This window comes from Gracilinanus agilis, chromosome 4 (genome assembly GCF_016433145.1).
Source record: "Gracilinanus agilis isolate LMUSP501 chromosome 4, AgileGrace, whole genome shotgun sequence".
Taxonomy (NCBI): domain Eukaryota; kingdom Metazoa; phylum Chordata; class Mammalia; order Didelphimorphia; family Didelphidae; genus Gracilinanus; species Gracilinanus agilis.
Window position 1 is genome coordinate 64,541,732 of NC_058133.1, and position 14,872 is coordinate 64,556,603.

The 14,872-nt window shown below is 37.7% G+C and overlaps 1 protein-coding gene across 2 annotated transcripts in view; it reads left to right on the forward strand.

Annotated features, from left to right (window-relative positions):
• PRRX1 (paired related homeobox 1) overlaps positions 1–13,074 on the forward strand; it is a 94,300-nt gene extending 81,226 nt beyond the window's left edge. Inside the window, exons 4-5 of one of the 2 annotated variants that reach the window (XM_044672392.1) lie at positions 4,973–5,044; positions 12,091–12,129. In XM_044672392.1, the coding sequence (XP_044528327.1) occupies positions 4,973–5,027 (55 nt within the window). In that variant the 3' untranslated portion in view covers positions 5,028–5,044; positions 12,091–12,129. Of the gene's footprint in view, positions 1–4,972; positions 5,045–12,090 lie in introns of both variants that reach the window. The other variant, XM_044672391.1, reaches the window with a different exon arrangement.
• The last annotated feature ends 1,798 nt before the right edge of the window (positions 13,075–14,872 follow it).

Sequence of the window (14,872 nt, forward strand, 5' to 3'; positions counted from 1 at the left end):
CTGTGTGGCTGACCGAAATTTCTTTCTGGGTTAGCCTCTCCAGAGACACTCATCTTGTTGGCATGCCCAGCTTTCTGCAGGAGAATACTAGTTGCCCCAGGAGCAGGGTTTGGGGCAGAAGAGAGAGGGTCAGGCCATCAGCAGTCTCTTCTTGGACTCATGAACACTGAAAAGGGAGAGAATGGGGAGAGGATTCCACAGAAAAACATGATTAAGACGTGCCCAGTTTCCCTCCTGCAACTATCCTGAAGCAAACGCTTTCCCCTCATTTCAAATCCAAGAGATTTTTGTATTCTTGTGGTCAAATAGGAACTTGCATTATGTCAAGGTAGTTGAGGCTCCAAGTGTTGTATGGAAGGCAACTATCATGTTAAAAACAAATGTTTTAGAATAAAAAGCAAAAAGCAAAAACAAGAAAAAACAAGCTCATTCTGACTGGTTTCATGACCATAGTTCCTTTCATAGTTGATGGGGATGGCTATGTTTTTTCTCCTCTCCTATTCCTAGTTCTCATCTAGTTCCTGTGAAGCTCCCATGATGGGGTGTAGTTATTATGTGGGGTGTTTTGTACATAAACATGGGAGAATTTCCTCTCTAAATTTTCATCATACAGCTCTAAGTATTCCAGAAGTGCAACTTCTAACATGCACACACACACACACACACACACACACACACACACAGAGATCCAACTTAGGGGACCCAATTTCCTTTCTTGTTGAAGGAACAACAACCTCTTTAGACATCACTTGACAGCTAATGTTAGTTAATTCTGGGAGTTCAATGAACAAAAGAGCTGGAGCCAAAACTCACTCTTTTTATGAGTAAAACTATTCAACAGAGGATCTTGATGTTGTCACTTCAAGTCAAAAATAAATAATTAGGATCAAAGTAGAGACCAGGTCAGAGAGGCCTTTTAAGGTAACCTCTTGAACTACTTAGTCCTGTACCTAGACCATCAGTGTAAATAAGTAATGGCTAAAGACTGAACCCAGTCTGTTTTCAAGGAAGGAAAAACAATTAGCACATTAATTTGTTATGATTCTATTTATCCTATTTCTAAGGCCAACGGTTGACTTAAAGATTAATTTTTGCTTGATTTTAAGTTCTAAAGATCATTCCAGTTCTAAATTCCATGATTATAGATGTCTCTTTTTTGCAAATGAGGAAACTCAAGGATCAGAGGGGTTAATTGACTTGCCCAAGGTCACAAAGCTGATAAAACACAGAGCTTGAACTCAAACACAGCTTTCTGTTATAGATGATTTTCTATAATCAAGGATTTTCCATAAATTTAGGGAAAGAAAATGCATTTTCTGAGCTTAGATCTCTACTGTGAGATTTCAGAACTGATATGAAAGGTTTTCATGTGTATAATAATTATACTATAATTGTACTAATCAGAAGATAAGCCTGCATCTAAACCAATGAGCAATAATCCCCAGAAAGTTAAAATCATATGTGTTAAATTTATTTGCTCCTTATTCTTCTTTTGCTTTGGGTGTTAACCAGAGTACAGACCTTCAGTCTTCTTTGTATAAAATGTACATAAAGGGAAAAGTTCTATTACTGACCACTATTGCTCCCAGATGTGGATTCTAAAGGTACACTCCCTGGCACAAGTGAAGAAAATCATGCCTAATAATTAAGACAAGAATCATGACTGAGAGGACAGGTTTTCCATTGGCTTTACCATAAAAGCCTTTTAGATGCATTTTAGATATTATAGATCTGTTCAATAGTTTGAAAACATACCTAGCTTCTATGTTTCTTAAGAGAAGAACGAACAGATTTTGGGGCCACTGAATAACTAGAGATCTTATTAATTGATAAGATCTCCATTGAAATTGGCCCAAATAATAATAACCGTGTATATTTCTTCACTATGTTAAAAAGCTCTTGACACACAGATTATATCGCTAGATCCTCACAATCATCCTTTGATATAGATAGGGCAGGTGTTATTACATCATCTACAAAAGGAGGAGGTTGGACCAGGGTCTCATTCTCACTCTAAATCCTATGATCCTCATTTTGCAAATGAGGAAACAAGATCCATAGAGGTTAAATGACTTTCCTGAGGCCACACAGCTGGTAGCAGATAGAGCCAGGATTCAAAATCAAGCCTTCTGACTGTAAGCCCTGTACTTTCCATTACATCACACGAGCTCTCAGGAGTCACTGAGTTATTGGGGTCTTGAGTATGTTTAATGATGTGTGTGAAGTTTAATTCTGTCTATATATGTAATATAAGAACAATTACAAATGATGTGAGTTCAAGGCCAGGTGAAAAGCTGAGGCGGGAAGAGAGAGTGGGTAGCAGGGGCTGAAATAATCTCTTTTAGGGCAAAGTTCAGCTAATTGAGCAGGGAATTATAATAAAAGCTCACATTCCTGATGCCTGTAAACTCTTGAATTCTGAGCATGTCCTGAGAATGAATACAAGATTTAAATTGGTAACAGTTTAATCTGGGTATCCCAAAAGTTTCAGTGCCCTTTTATGCTATTATATTAAGCTATCAAAGATTTAAACTCCATTAAGACTTTTGGTACTCTGTATAATGTAAGGGGAGGATCATTTTAAGACCTGTTGCCTGTACATTGACTAATACCCCTTCACTTGCCTGGTTTGGCTCCTGAGATGCTTAGTGCTTGGAAGAAAGGCACATAGAGGTTGGTGACATCAGACTCAGAGCTGACCTTAACTTTGCTTTGATTTCTTTTTAAAAAAATGTTACCTTCTATCTTAGAATCAATACTTAGTATTGGTTCCAAGACAGAAGAGCGGTAAAGTCTAAGCAATAGGAGTTAAGTGACTTGCCTAGGGTCACACAGCTAGAAAATATCTGAGGCCAGATTTGAACCCAGGACCTCCTATCTCTAGGCCTGGCTCTCTATCTTCTGAATCACCTAGTTGCCTTTGCCCTTAACTTTTCAAAGTGCAGAGGAAAGGAGAAATGTTGCTATGTCAAAAGAATATTATAATGCCAACGAATGCCCCTCCAACTCTAGTACGTTAATGATAATATTTTTCATTATCAATCTCATAGCATCCTTTTGGACAGTTCCTCTCTTAGATACACAATGAGTGATAGTACAGAGCTCCTAGGATAGAAAGGTGAAGAAAATCAAGCCATCATGTCATCCACAGTATTCTAGTAGGACAAAGTGGTGAATGGCTGATTTACACCTGGCTTATTCTGACCTGATATTACATATGGAATTTCTTTGACTTTTTGTCTAATTTTTAAAAAAGGGAGTATTTAAAAGGGGAGCCTTAGTATTTTAACACTCCTTAATATTTTCCATCATTAACATTGCACTGGCATAATGAAGTGTGTCTTTGTGTGCTATGGGAACTAAGGACATGCTTACTATTGGTGCTACAATACCTAGTTACATATCCAATATCTCATAATGATCAAGAGATGTTTTCCTTAGGTGATGCTCATGATGCTACTGTGGGGTGGTAGCTCATTATCATTTCTACCATTTTCCAGAGGTGGGAGCTGAAGGCTTGCCAAAGGCTACATGGCAAGTCCTCTTCGACATCAAGAACTAGAACTTATTGCCCTCAGTTCCTGCCTCTACTGCTTAACCTCATGGCTCAGAGTGTTACATTTAGATGTAGTGTTTTAGTGTTTTAGTGTTACATATCACCACTTGGACCTAAAATGGGAGGGGGTAGAATATAAAGAAGGGGCAACCCTCTGAAGTTGTCCTTGTTCCTTTGTTTTTCCTACAAATTGGATGGGCCATTTTTCTGATCAAAAAGGGTATTCTGATAGAGGGGAAACAACAGGTTCACAGTAGATACTGGTAAGATATTGGTAAGCTGGGGCTCCTGGCTTTCACTTGAGAAGTAGATGAGGGACCTTTGTCTATACTTAGTTTCTCCTGTGGGGGAATTCTTGTTTTCCATGTATCTAGCTTTGGCAGTGTTTGCTTCATTCACAGGGGGAAGGCTAGGATATGCTAGCAAGAGATGGGGAAGCAGAGGTAGTTCAGGATATGCTTAGTTATCCAGCCCAAGGCCAGTCAACCTCATAATGGTCTCCAGAGCCTTTCTAAACTCTTCAGACTTTCTTCAGGAGGAGGTAGGATAAAGCCAGAATCCTAAAGGCTCTAGCTTTTGGCCAGGATTGAGATGGCATTCATAGGTAGCTAGGGAATAATCAATGAGCTATAGTGCTACTTAATCTTTCTAATTCATATTCTAGTTTAATTTGATTCATTACCCAGAACACAGCAGAGTCACAAAGGGGAGAGAAAATTCTTGCATCAATCACCAAATGAAGTCATTTATTAATTTTCTCTGTCAGGCCCTGAACTAGACAATAGGAATAAAAAGACAAAAATGGAACAGTCCTGCCTTCCAAAAACTTCTACTCTAAAGGTCTTGACAAGAATTCATTTTCTCTAGTTTTAATAAGATTCTGAAGACATCTGTACTATGATAGGAGACTGTAGGATTACAGGATTTTTAGAGTTGGAAGGGACTTTAAAGGTCATCCAACACTCTCATTTTAATGTATGACTTAAGCGGTAATTATTTGTCTAGGTAAACTATGGACTTGGCAAAAGGGAGACTCACTGCAGTTGAAATGATTCTCTATACCCCATGATATTTTGTCCCCTAGGGTGGCTGGGGCTTCTAGCTTTCACTTGAGAAGTAGATGAGAGACACCTATCTGCAGTTAGTCTCTCCATATCATGAATTCTTGTCTTCCATATGCCTAGAAGTGGCAATGTTTGCCCCTAGCACCATTCACAAGGGGAAGGCTGGATATCCCCAAACTTCCCAGAATGGCAAGTAAAAGAGAGGGGGTTGACATTTTTAATTGTCCACCTCATCCCTTCCCAGTTCTTCTCCTCCTGCTCCCTTTCCCCTCATTTGATCGTGGTCACAGTGCTGCCTGACATCTGCTGAACTCGTTTGGCTCATTTCTCCCTTTCACACTTTCAAAAATAGATCTTCGTCCCTCCCAAGATGTTGTTTACACGAGGGGCTTCATAACGGATTCTAACGGAAGACACTGAAAAGGTAACTTGTCAGTGGGGGAAGGGGGTGGTATCTTGGGCAGGGTTTGAATGGGGAATAGTGTGCTCAGGAAGAGACACCTATATATTTCCAGAAGGTTAAGCAGTGAGGTGCTTGGGTGGGGAATGCCATTAACAATCTTGGCTGTTGGAATAGTCAAAGCAGGAAGAATTCTTAGAGAGGGAGGCTGAGATGATCCTATCACAACAGACAGAAGTTCTTGTCCTTATTCCTTGCTTGACCTTAGGCAAGTCAAACCATCAATCTGTTCTTCTGTCACAGAATCCTAGATTCAGAGCTGGAAGGAACTTTAGAAGTCACTTAAATCCAATTCCCTCATTTTACAGATGAGACAACTAAATCCCTGAGCTGTTAAGTGATTTACCCAAGATCACTCATGTAAATGAATAGAGCTAGAATTTGAATCCAGATCTTCCAATTTAAAATCCAGCAGTCTTTCCACTGTACCATACTGTTCCATAATTTTCGTTACTATTTTATAGAAGGTTTTGAAAAGTTAGAGAGATTATGTTCTACACACTTTGAGAAACAAAGGAATTTGCTAGGCAAATACAAGCTATTTTTATTAGATTAAGTATCTAGATGAGCTAAATTATTGAAATTTCCAGATATTCCTTCTATGTATAAGTGGAAAATTTAAATAAAATGATAGTGACATTTAACAAAGTATGGTATAAGTAATGGTATAAGTGAAAAAGGAATAAGTATAACCTTTTTCAGGAATCCAATTCAATATGCATTTGTTAAACCCTCCTATGCTCATGATGTTGTGTTAAGTGCTAGGGATACAGAGATAAAAATAGAACATTCCTTGATCTCAAACACTTATATTCAAATTTGAAAAAAAATTAGAAGGCGATTTTTGTATTATAAAAGACTTAGAGATCATATTTCAAAAGTAAGATTGTCTAATGCATTTAATTAGACATGACTGATTTCAAGAAATCTGATTGCATAAAGTAAAGCATAAATGCATTATCTTTGCTACTAGTGTTCAGGAAATGGAATCACTCTAAAGTCAGAACACTACCCCATTTGGATAACATTTTAGAATAATATCGCACATGTGAGTCTTCTATGGAGAGTGATTTGGGTGAAAAAGGCAAAGAATTGAATATTATTCTTTGTCAAATAATTAGGAGAGGGAAATCTTTAAATCTTAGCAAAACTCCTAAAAGTTTCTTCGAACTCCTTGTATGCAAAATTGGACTTGGGCAGGGATCATGGTGTGACTTTATTTATTTTTAGCAAGTTGCTATTCTGGGAAATGTGAGTTTCAAAATTAATATCCAATATTCTAAGTATCATATTTAATAAGATTTATTAATAATAATTAGCATGAAAAAAAAACTAGAGCAAAAAGCCACCTTCCTCAGCCCTGCACGTGGGAAAAAAAGAGGAAGAAGAAGTGCTTACAGCAAACTATATACAAAACATGATATGCAACAGGGTGGAGAGATCAAAAGGAATTCTGAGAAATACTAAAGGACTTCTGGGGGATAAAGTCCAAGGGTTCAAGAACTTCAAACTATATAGAAACCTGCATATTAGAATGGGTCCCACTGGCCATTTTATGTTTTCTGGTTCTAATTCCCATTGAAGTCCAGAAGAACAATAAGAGTCACCTAAGTTTGAGCTTGAAGCTACAGAATGAGATGAAATTATAAAGATAATTATGACCCATCCAAATTTTTGCATTCATTTATTACTTTTAGCACCATATAGACTAGAGAAAAACTTGGTTCTATTTATGGCTTCCTCTTTGGTCTCACACAAGTCAACTCATTAATTCAATCTTGCTATCTTAAAATGGAGGTGAGACTAGAAGTTAAGGTTCATTTCTGTAAGTTACATATACAAACAAATTTAAGGATTTGAAAGTTATGCTAGATGTCTCATTTCCCCATACATTTTAATAATCTTTTATACCAGTTCCTTATCACAATATGATTCCACTGAACTAAGACCCAGATGTGTCAAATGCTCTTTATCTTTTGCAAATATGTAAGTATGAAGGAGATATGATTTTACCTGTGTAGGCAACTCCTTTTGAGGGAATTCTCTTTATTAACACAGTTGGTAAACCCATCCATGCATTAGTAGCTGGCTTAGTGAGTTCCTGGAGACCCTGAAGGTTGGCCCAAGGTCATACACCTAGTAAGGGCCAGATGCGGGATTTAACTTCCGGTTTTCCAAATCCCAAGTTATCCATTAGACTATATTTCAAATAAATTACCAAAAACCCCCAAACAAACCAGGACCTAATGTCTCTAAAATGGGCAGCTAACTGTCTAATCAGCTCAACTGTATCACTTCTGCCATCACTTTCCACATAAGAACTTTAAGCTTACTGAATTTCAGTCTAGCCTCCAGGCTTCCTTTTTCCCAAGGCAAATTCATTGACTAAGTAGATGCAACCTAGATAACTATTTTTTCACTTCCACTTCCCTAATTCAGTCTTTTGGGTAAAAAAAATGTTTTTCTGGGGGTAGTTTAAAAGAATTATTATCTCAGAACAAAATTTAATTGATGCTTTGGCCAAGGCCCTATAAATTTAGCCTAGAATTCAGTCATGTGTTAATTCTACAGGACAGAAGAGAAAAGGGAAATACTTTAACTGCTGAAATCAAGAGGAATGCATGGTTCTTATTAATAAGGCACGTCCAAGAGAGGCTCTGCTCCACAGTTAATACTAACCAAGAATTCAGCTATTTTTATGAGATCTTTTTAAAGTCTAATGTGAAACAAACAGACAAACAAAAAAAAAAAAACCTTCAACAAAACCCAAAACTATCCAGTTTATTCCTGCATTCTTATTCCTGGAACTTTATTTGTGGAAAGTGGTAGTATTGGATAGTTCCAGAAGGTAGGAAGACAAGATGAGACCATAAGTAGTCATACATTTTCTGCCTTGAAAAAAAAAATGAAATAAATTTAATCTCTGAAACACCTTTCTACTTTCTTGAGAAAAGGTCATAGAAGAAGGGATGATCTAGAAATTCAACATTCCTATATAGACCCTCTTGGATTGGTGAACATTCTGTGCTTTCTTACCTCTAGCATTTAAAGAAGCAAGTTGTTTCCTTTCTACTCTTAACCTCTTTGTTGAAATGTTATTCAGTCATCAGCCATCAAGTAACCTGGAAGCTTGACCCACATATTCCCCTCTTTTGTGACTTATCACTAGTGTTTATGAGTAAGTCAGGAGTCTAAAGGCAATATTACTATTTGCTAAAGGAGAGATGTAACCCCCTGTGGATGAGACAGATTTTTAATTCATATATGGAGTGCCACTGAAGTCTGGAGATAAAGTATAATTGTTTTCTAGGGACTTGAATGGAAGTGTGCTATTTCAGACTCTGATGTTGATTAGGTTGATGCTGTGAGATGTCCAGAGAAACTGAGTCACTTCTTTCAACTTTAGTTCATGAATTTATAAGCATATTTTGGTTTTTATCTGTGATTTTACTGATGTGGGGAATGTCCAGTGTGGAAAATTTCCCCATGTATATAGATCAGTTACCCATCTATACCATAGAGTCCTATAGAGTTTCCTGGGTACATTAAGGGATTAAATATCTTGTCACATGGGCCACAGGCAGGTATTGAAGTCACATCTTTATGATCTTATTTACTATACCATGGCAGGCTTTCTAAACAACAGGAATAGAATGGAAATTATACCTTCTGTCTACCTAGTATGGAATTGTAAAATTCAGTTCCCTAACAATTAAAAAATGATTTATGAACATATTATTCCCATTCAATATCTCAGAACCCTGAAGTCCTTATAATTCACCTATGGTTCTCATTCCAGCAGCAGTGGCTACAATCAGCTGCCATGATGTCACTTTTGAACTATTATTGGACCTACTGCAGGAAAACTTTGGGTATTATTTAGATGAGTGTGAACTCATGAGGCCATATTCTCCTGCTCAAAACATGCATCTTATTCTCCTTATTATACTGTCTTGAATTCTCATGTGGATTCCTATATCTCCATTACCAGAATTGCTAGCATCCTCAACCATGATCCTCCGTTGGGGGCTAAGAAGTAATGTTACTGTTTTGAAATATTATGGGACCTACTCCAAGAACATTCTGAATTTTTATTTTGATGAGAGTGAACTCATAAGCCATATGCTTCTGCTCAAAACAAAAACCTCATTTCCATTAATAGAGACTCTTGAATTCCCATATGAATTCCTGTATCTCAGCACCAGACACTACCAGAACTGATAACATCCTCAGCCATGATGCCTCTCTACTTCTTTTAGTGTGGTACCTGAGTCAGAGAGAACCTTAGAGCCTCCAGAAAATTTACTATGGTAGTGTCTAGGTCCTTAGATTTAAATATCTAATAACTAACAGCCAACAATAAATAAAGCAACTTTGTCAGTTTTTTAGCAGGAGAGCAAACCTTTCATCAAAATCTTAAAATTAGCATTACTTCTCAACAAAACTTTTTCCTGTCAGTCATTGATTAACCTTTCTTCCTTCCTCTTGTCAGAGAAAAAGGTCATGCTTTCCTTCTGTCATTGAAGGCTTATCTCCTGATCCACCCCCGCTGACTTGCCCCTCACCAAAAAAATAGAGTTTAAATTGAGCAGAATTGATGGAATGATGGTAAAAATAAACCCAAACAAACAAACAAACAAAAAGAATAATTTTGAACTGTTTAATTTCTTCCTAATTCTCAGAAAAGTAGACTTATACACTCTCATCAATGCAATATAATACAAAAGTTCAAAAGTCTATTAGAAAAAAGTCTCCTTTTTGTGCTTTGTATGAGATATTGGCCTCATGTTTTTCAAACTCTTAACTTTATCCTGAATAGATTAAAAAGAACCTAAATAATTCAACATTTCCACCAATATTAGGATGTCCACATCATCTATGATAAGTGTAGATCTCAAATCCTGGTTCTCTTATCTTAGCCCCTAAAAGAGGATCATGGTTACTTGGCTGTAAGCTTGATGAGGACTCTACTAGTTCTAGTAGCATCTGGAATTGAGATGTGTGGATTTACAATGGAATTGCAAACTATAAGTTTGTGGAATTTGAAATTAGATGGGAATACTTGGAAAAGCCTACTTTGAATTGTGGGCAAGTTCTTTTTTAATGGTTCCATCACTGTGACATTCAGCAGTGATGAGTGAGAGGGAAGGAAGGACCCTCACTTTCCACCACATATCCCTTTAGCACCTACTACTTGCAAGATGATTGTCCTTCTGTCTCTTTCTATGAATATATTTGTATGTACATATCTATTTATGAATTATTTGGATATATATACCTATGCAATAGATTAAGAGCTTCTCAACCTAAAGAATCTGAGTCAAGAAGCAATTATTAAGTAATTACAGGTACTGTATTAAGGACTAGGAAGGTAAAGGTAAAAGAGGGTAAAAATACTGTTTCTACCTTCAAGTGCTTTATAGGAGAGACCACATGTAAATAAATACATATATACAAAATACATACAAAATAGTTGAAAGGGAACCTCAAAGGAAAGGGCTCTAGCAATTGGGGCTAGGGAAAATACCCAAGAAAATGGTTCATAGAAGACAGGATTTGAGTTGAGCTCTGAAGGAAGCCAAGACTGGGGAGGGAAAACATCCTAGGACAGGGGACAGCCATACAAAAGGCCTGAACTTGAGAGATGGAGATTTTATATGTGAGGAACTGCAACTAGAACTACATAACTGGATAGCAGAGTTCAGGAAGGGAAATAAGGCATAAGAAAAGGGAGGAGGAAGATGCCGAGTTGTGAAGAACTTTACATGCTACATAAAGGATTTTATTTTTGATTCTGGAGGAAATAAGGAGCCAATAGAGTTAGAGAATTATTTCTTTGGTTTTCTGAGTGTGGACATTGTGAGACCTCTCCTCTCCCCTGTCATGTTACAAATAAGTATTAATTCTATATTTTATTTGTCTGGGAGTAGCAGCTTCCATTTTCTCTCCTTTTGGTCTTACCACTTGAGCCTTGAAACAATAAATTTCCTGGTGATGATGGAATCCTGTAGGAATGTAGGGGACAAAAAAGAACATGCCATTCCATATATGATTATCCTTTTCCAGTTGAAAAGGATTTTGTTAGATTAAAAAAAATTAGAAGCTTTTTCATTTAATTTAAACAAGTCCCTTTTTAAGAGGTTCAAAGTAATGAATATTTTATACTAAACTATATAATCATTTATGTGGTGTGTTTGTATATATGTTTTCTTCTTAAGGACACATAAGTGCATACATGTGCATTTGCTAAAGTAAACCAAAAACCGCTAATTACAAATTTCAGCACATTAGCTTGTGAGAACAAACTTGAGGTCTTAATTACAAGTTGTGACAATGAAATGCAACTTCATATACTTCTCAGTGATGGGAGCAACCAGAAAAAAACAAACAAACAAAAAACCCAACAACAACAAAAAACCTTTGAGACTTTAGTGCCTGAATTCAGAGGTATTAGAGGAAGAGGAGACCTCCCAAGACTCTACTCAAAGGTAGAGGTTTGTTAAGTTCCATTAGTAGATAGGAAGGGTATTTTATAAACCTGAAGTCCATGAAATGGTGACCTTCTTAGGCACTTATCCTGTGTACAATTAGCTATGTGGACCCATCTTCTAGGGCAAGGTAGTTCTGGACCATTGGGTAATGTGGTTCATATTCCTGGCCCATCCACTGTTTATAGCTAATTTTTAAGTGCTTGGTTTCCCCTAATGCTGCTTCTTAATAAGAACAGACATATAGGCAGGAAGGGAGATTGCATGGTTAACTGATGAAACACCATTGCCATTCAACAAGTTTTCCCTCTTGGAAAATAATTGCTGCTCACTGGAGCCAACACAGCAAATGCCTTTCCTCTTCTCACTGCACCCCCATCCCATCTGTTCTTTCTAGTTCCCCCCACCCACCCCCACCCCATCAACCACTGAAATTGGTTTCCAAGTGTCATATGGCAAAGACTTTGAGCTTTCTGAGACTAATGCCTCTTCTTCTCCCTGTTTTCTCCTTTATCCCTACAGCGCCATGGCTACTTATTCTGCTACATGTGCCAACACAAGCCCTGCGCAGGGCATGAACATGGCCAACAGCATTGCCAACCTGAGACTGAAGGCAAAGGAATATAGTTTACAGAGGAACCAGGTGCCAACAGTCAACTGAGAAAAACAAACTAAAACATTCAAAAACAAACCTAAGAAGAAACCAGAAACAAAGTTAAATAGAAAACCACCATAAGAATCCTATCTTGCTCTGTCTACTGCTTCGTCTGCTGGAGAAAACAAACAGACAGACAGACAAAGAATGCAGAACTAAATAAATATTGGGACCATAGCAGAGAAAATCAAGAGAGGAGGAAACTGAAAAAAAATTAACAAATATTTCCCCTCCCTTTGGGATATCACTATCATTTGTTCCCATGTTTGATTATATTTGTTTCCACAATCTATGCTTTGCTCAATATAATGCAAGCTTCTTCAGCTATGTCCACCCCATGCCCCATTATCCTAAGTTTTTTTAAAAAATTCATAACAGCAGAACTATATAGACATGCAGAAAAGAGTGCCTAGTGTCATATCGCTGATCCATCTTGAGTCTTAGTGCCTTCCCTGTCCTCCTGTCCAGCTCAGTGTCTAAAAAGCTCAGAGGGCTCTCAAGATTGCCAAAGCCTTTCTAAAGTGCCTGCCTGCCTCCCCAGAGACCTGACCCACTCCTTGATTCTCTCTCTAATGTGTGAGCAGGTTTTTTGAGGTAGCTTTTAGAAAATAGCAGCAATGCCCAAAGCAGGTCATTAGCCTATCCCAATCTCTTCCTACCTGGCTGATTCAGAGCACTAAGCCTTATTTAAAACATTGACATCATAATACATGACCCATCCAAACCCCAAAATATCAGCCATTCTGGGTTTAGAAGACTCCATAGCCATTTTGAAGAAAGGAAGTACTCTATATTCAAGAGAGATGGAAAACTAGCCCTGGACAGAATCAGAAACTGAGATCTGTTACTGGTGTTGCCTACTGCTTCCTTGGTGCCACGGGTAAAAGGATAGTCAGATGCACATTTATATATATATACTGTATATATTTATACATATTATATATACATATATAATATTCTTGCAAGCTTGGTTTTGTGGTTTCTCAAACATAATGCAATGTAGATGGAAACATCAGGATTGTCAGGGGGCTACCACCACTTCATTTATCTCTAATGAAGAGAAAAATTACCAGTAATTAGGATCCTGGTTTATTTTCTGATCAGATACATAATTCTGGGCAAGATCATGGAGAACTATATAGGGCATCCCTTTCAAAACAGATTCCGTTGATGCAATGTGACTTTAAGTGGATCCCAACTTGATCCGAGGGTATGGAAATATGACCCTTTTGTGAAGAGGTTGGTCTCATATGTAATGATGAGAGCACTTAGCCTAGTGGGAATTATTTTAAATAGAGGGAAAAAAGCCATTTAATCATCCACCTTTTCCTCAACCATCAATAGTCTGAAAAACGTTTTTTAGAAGTCAACTCCTAGAAAAGATTGGAATAAATCTTCCATTTTAAAAGGCTATTTCTTTAAAAAGAGATTTTGTACCAAGAGTACCTACAGTTGGGAGCACAGACACTTTTATGATTTTGTTATTAATATCATTGTTCCCAACTATGCTTTAGTCTTTTCAGAGAACCTCAACTGAATCCTATCACCATGCTGTGCCTTAGTTTACCTGTTTGCAAAAAGGGTTTCATAATAGTAACCTACCTCACAGGGGTGTTGTGAGGCTCTAATCATTTGCTCAGTCATTTCTTCCTTCTTGCTTGTTTAGCACTTTGTAGGAGATGGGAGGAAAGATGATGCCCTTATTTTCTCGCAGGGAAATGCTGCATTGCTATGAACAATTGTACTTATGTATTATGGGGAAATAGAGAAACTGATCTCTCAGTTTCACAGATCTCTCAACCACCATATCTTTTGGCCAAATGGGTAATTTACATTGACTGCATGAGAGTCAACATAAGAATACCAGAGCACATGCCTTCTCTTTGCCACCCTTGCCTTTCATTCATACTTCTCCTGAGCAGCTTGGCTCTAGCATTATAAATTGTAAATCATTAAAAAAACCAAAAAACACTTGAGACTGATCTACGAAGAGTACCAGGCTGAGGGCCAAAGTTCCAAAGACCACCCAGAGGATGCGGCATTTTGAACATGTCCCATGCAGATTGGTCACGTCCTTTAACACAGCAGGGTGAGATCATCGTGACATGCTGTCATTCCTTCAAATGGACTGCCATCCTGTCAAATATGAATTCCCTCATGCCATCACTATATCTCTCATATCCTGTGTGTATTTCATTTGGTACAAAGGAGTTCATAGTCCACCATCTTGTTTGCTACCTATTATTTTCTCTACTCTCCCAACTCACTTGAGATAATTCTCACCGGACTCCTGAACTATGTGCCTGGAGATGTCTAACATACACTCACTTCCTTTTTGGTTTCTTGGCTGGTTTTGTTGATTTTGTTTTCCAGATTAGTTCATGAAAAAATACCAATGTCTGTATAATCCCAGGAACCTGATTTAGAAGGCCACAAATTTTGACTTGTGAAAAGAGTATTGTATTGGACATTTGGAAACCTCCAGGGAGGGTGGTGGAATAAAAGTGTACTGGGGCAGGATGTGTGGTGAAAGTATTAAAAACACCATTTTCTCTAACTAGGGTTTAGGTTTCTGGGAGAGAGGAGAGGATCATGCTGAAGTAAGATTTCTAAACCAGTTTGCTATCCCATGCCAGTCAAGACCAGTCA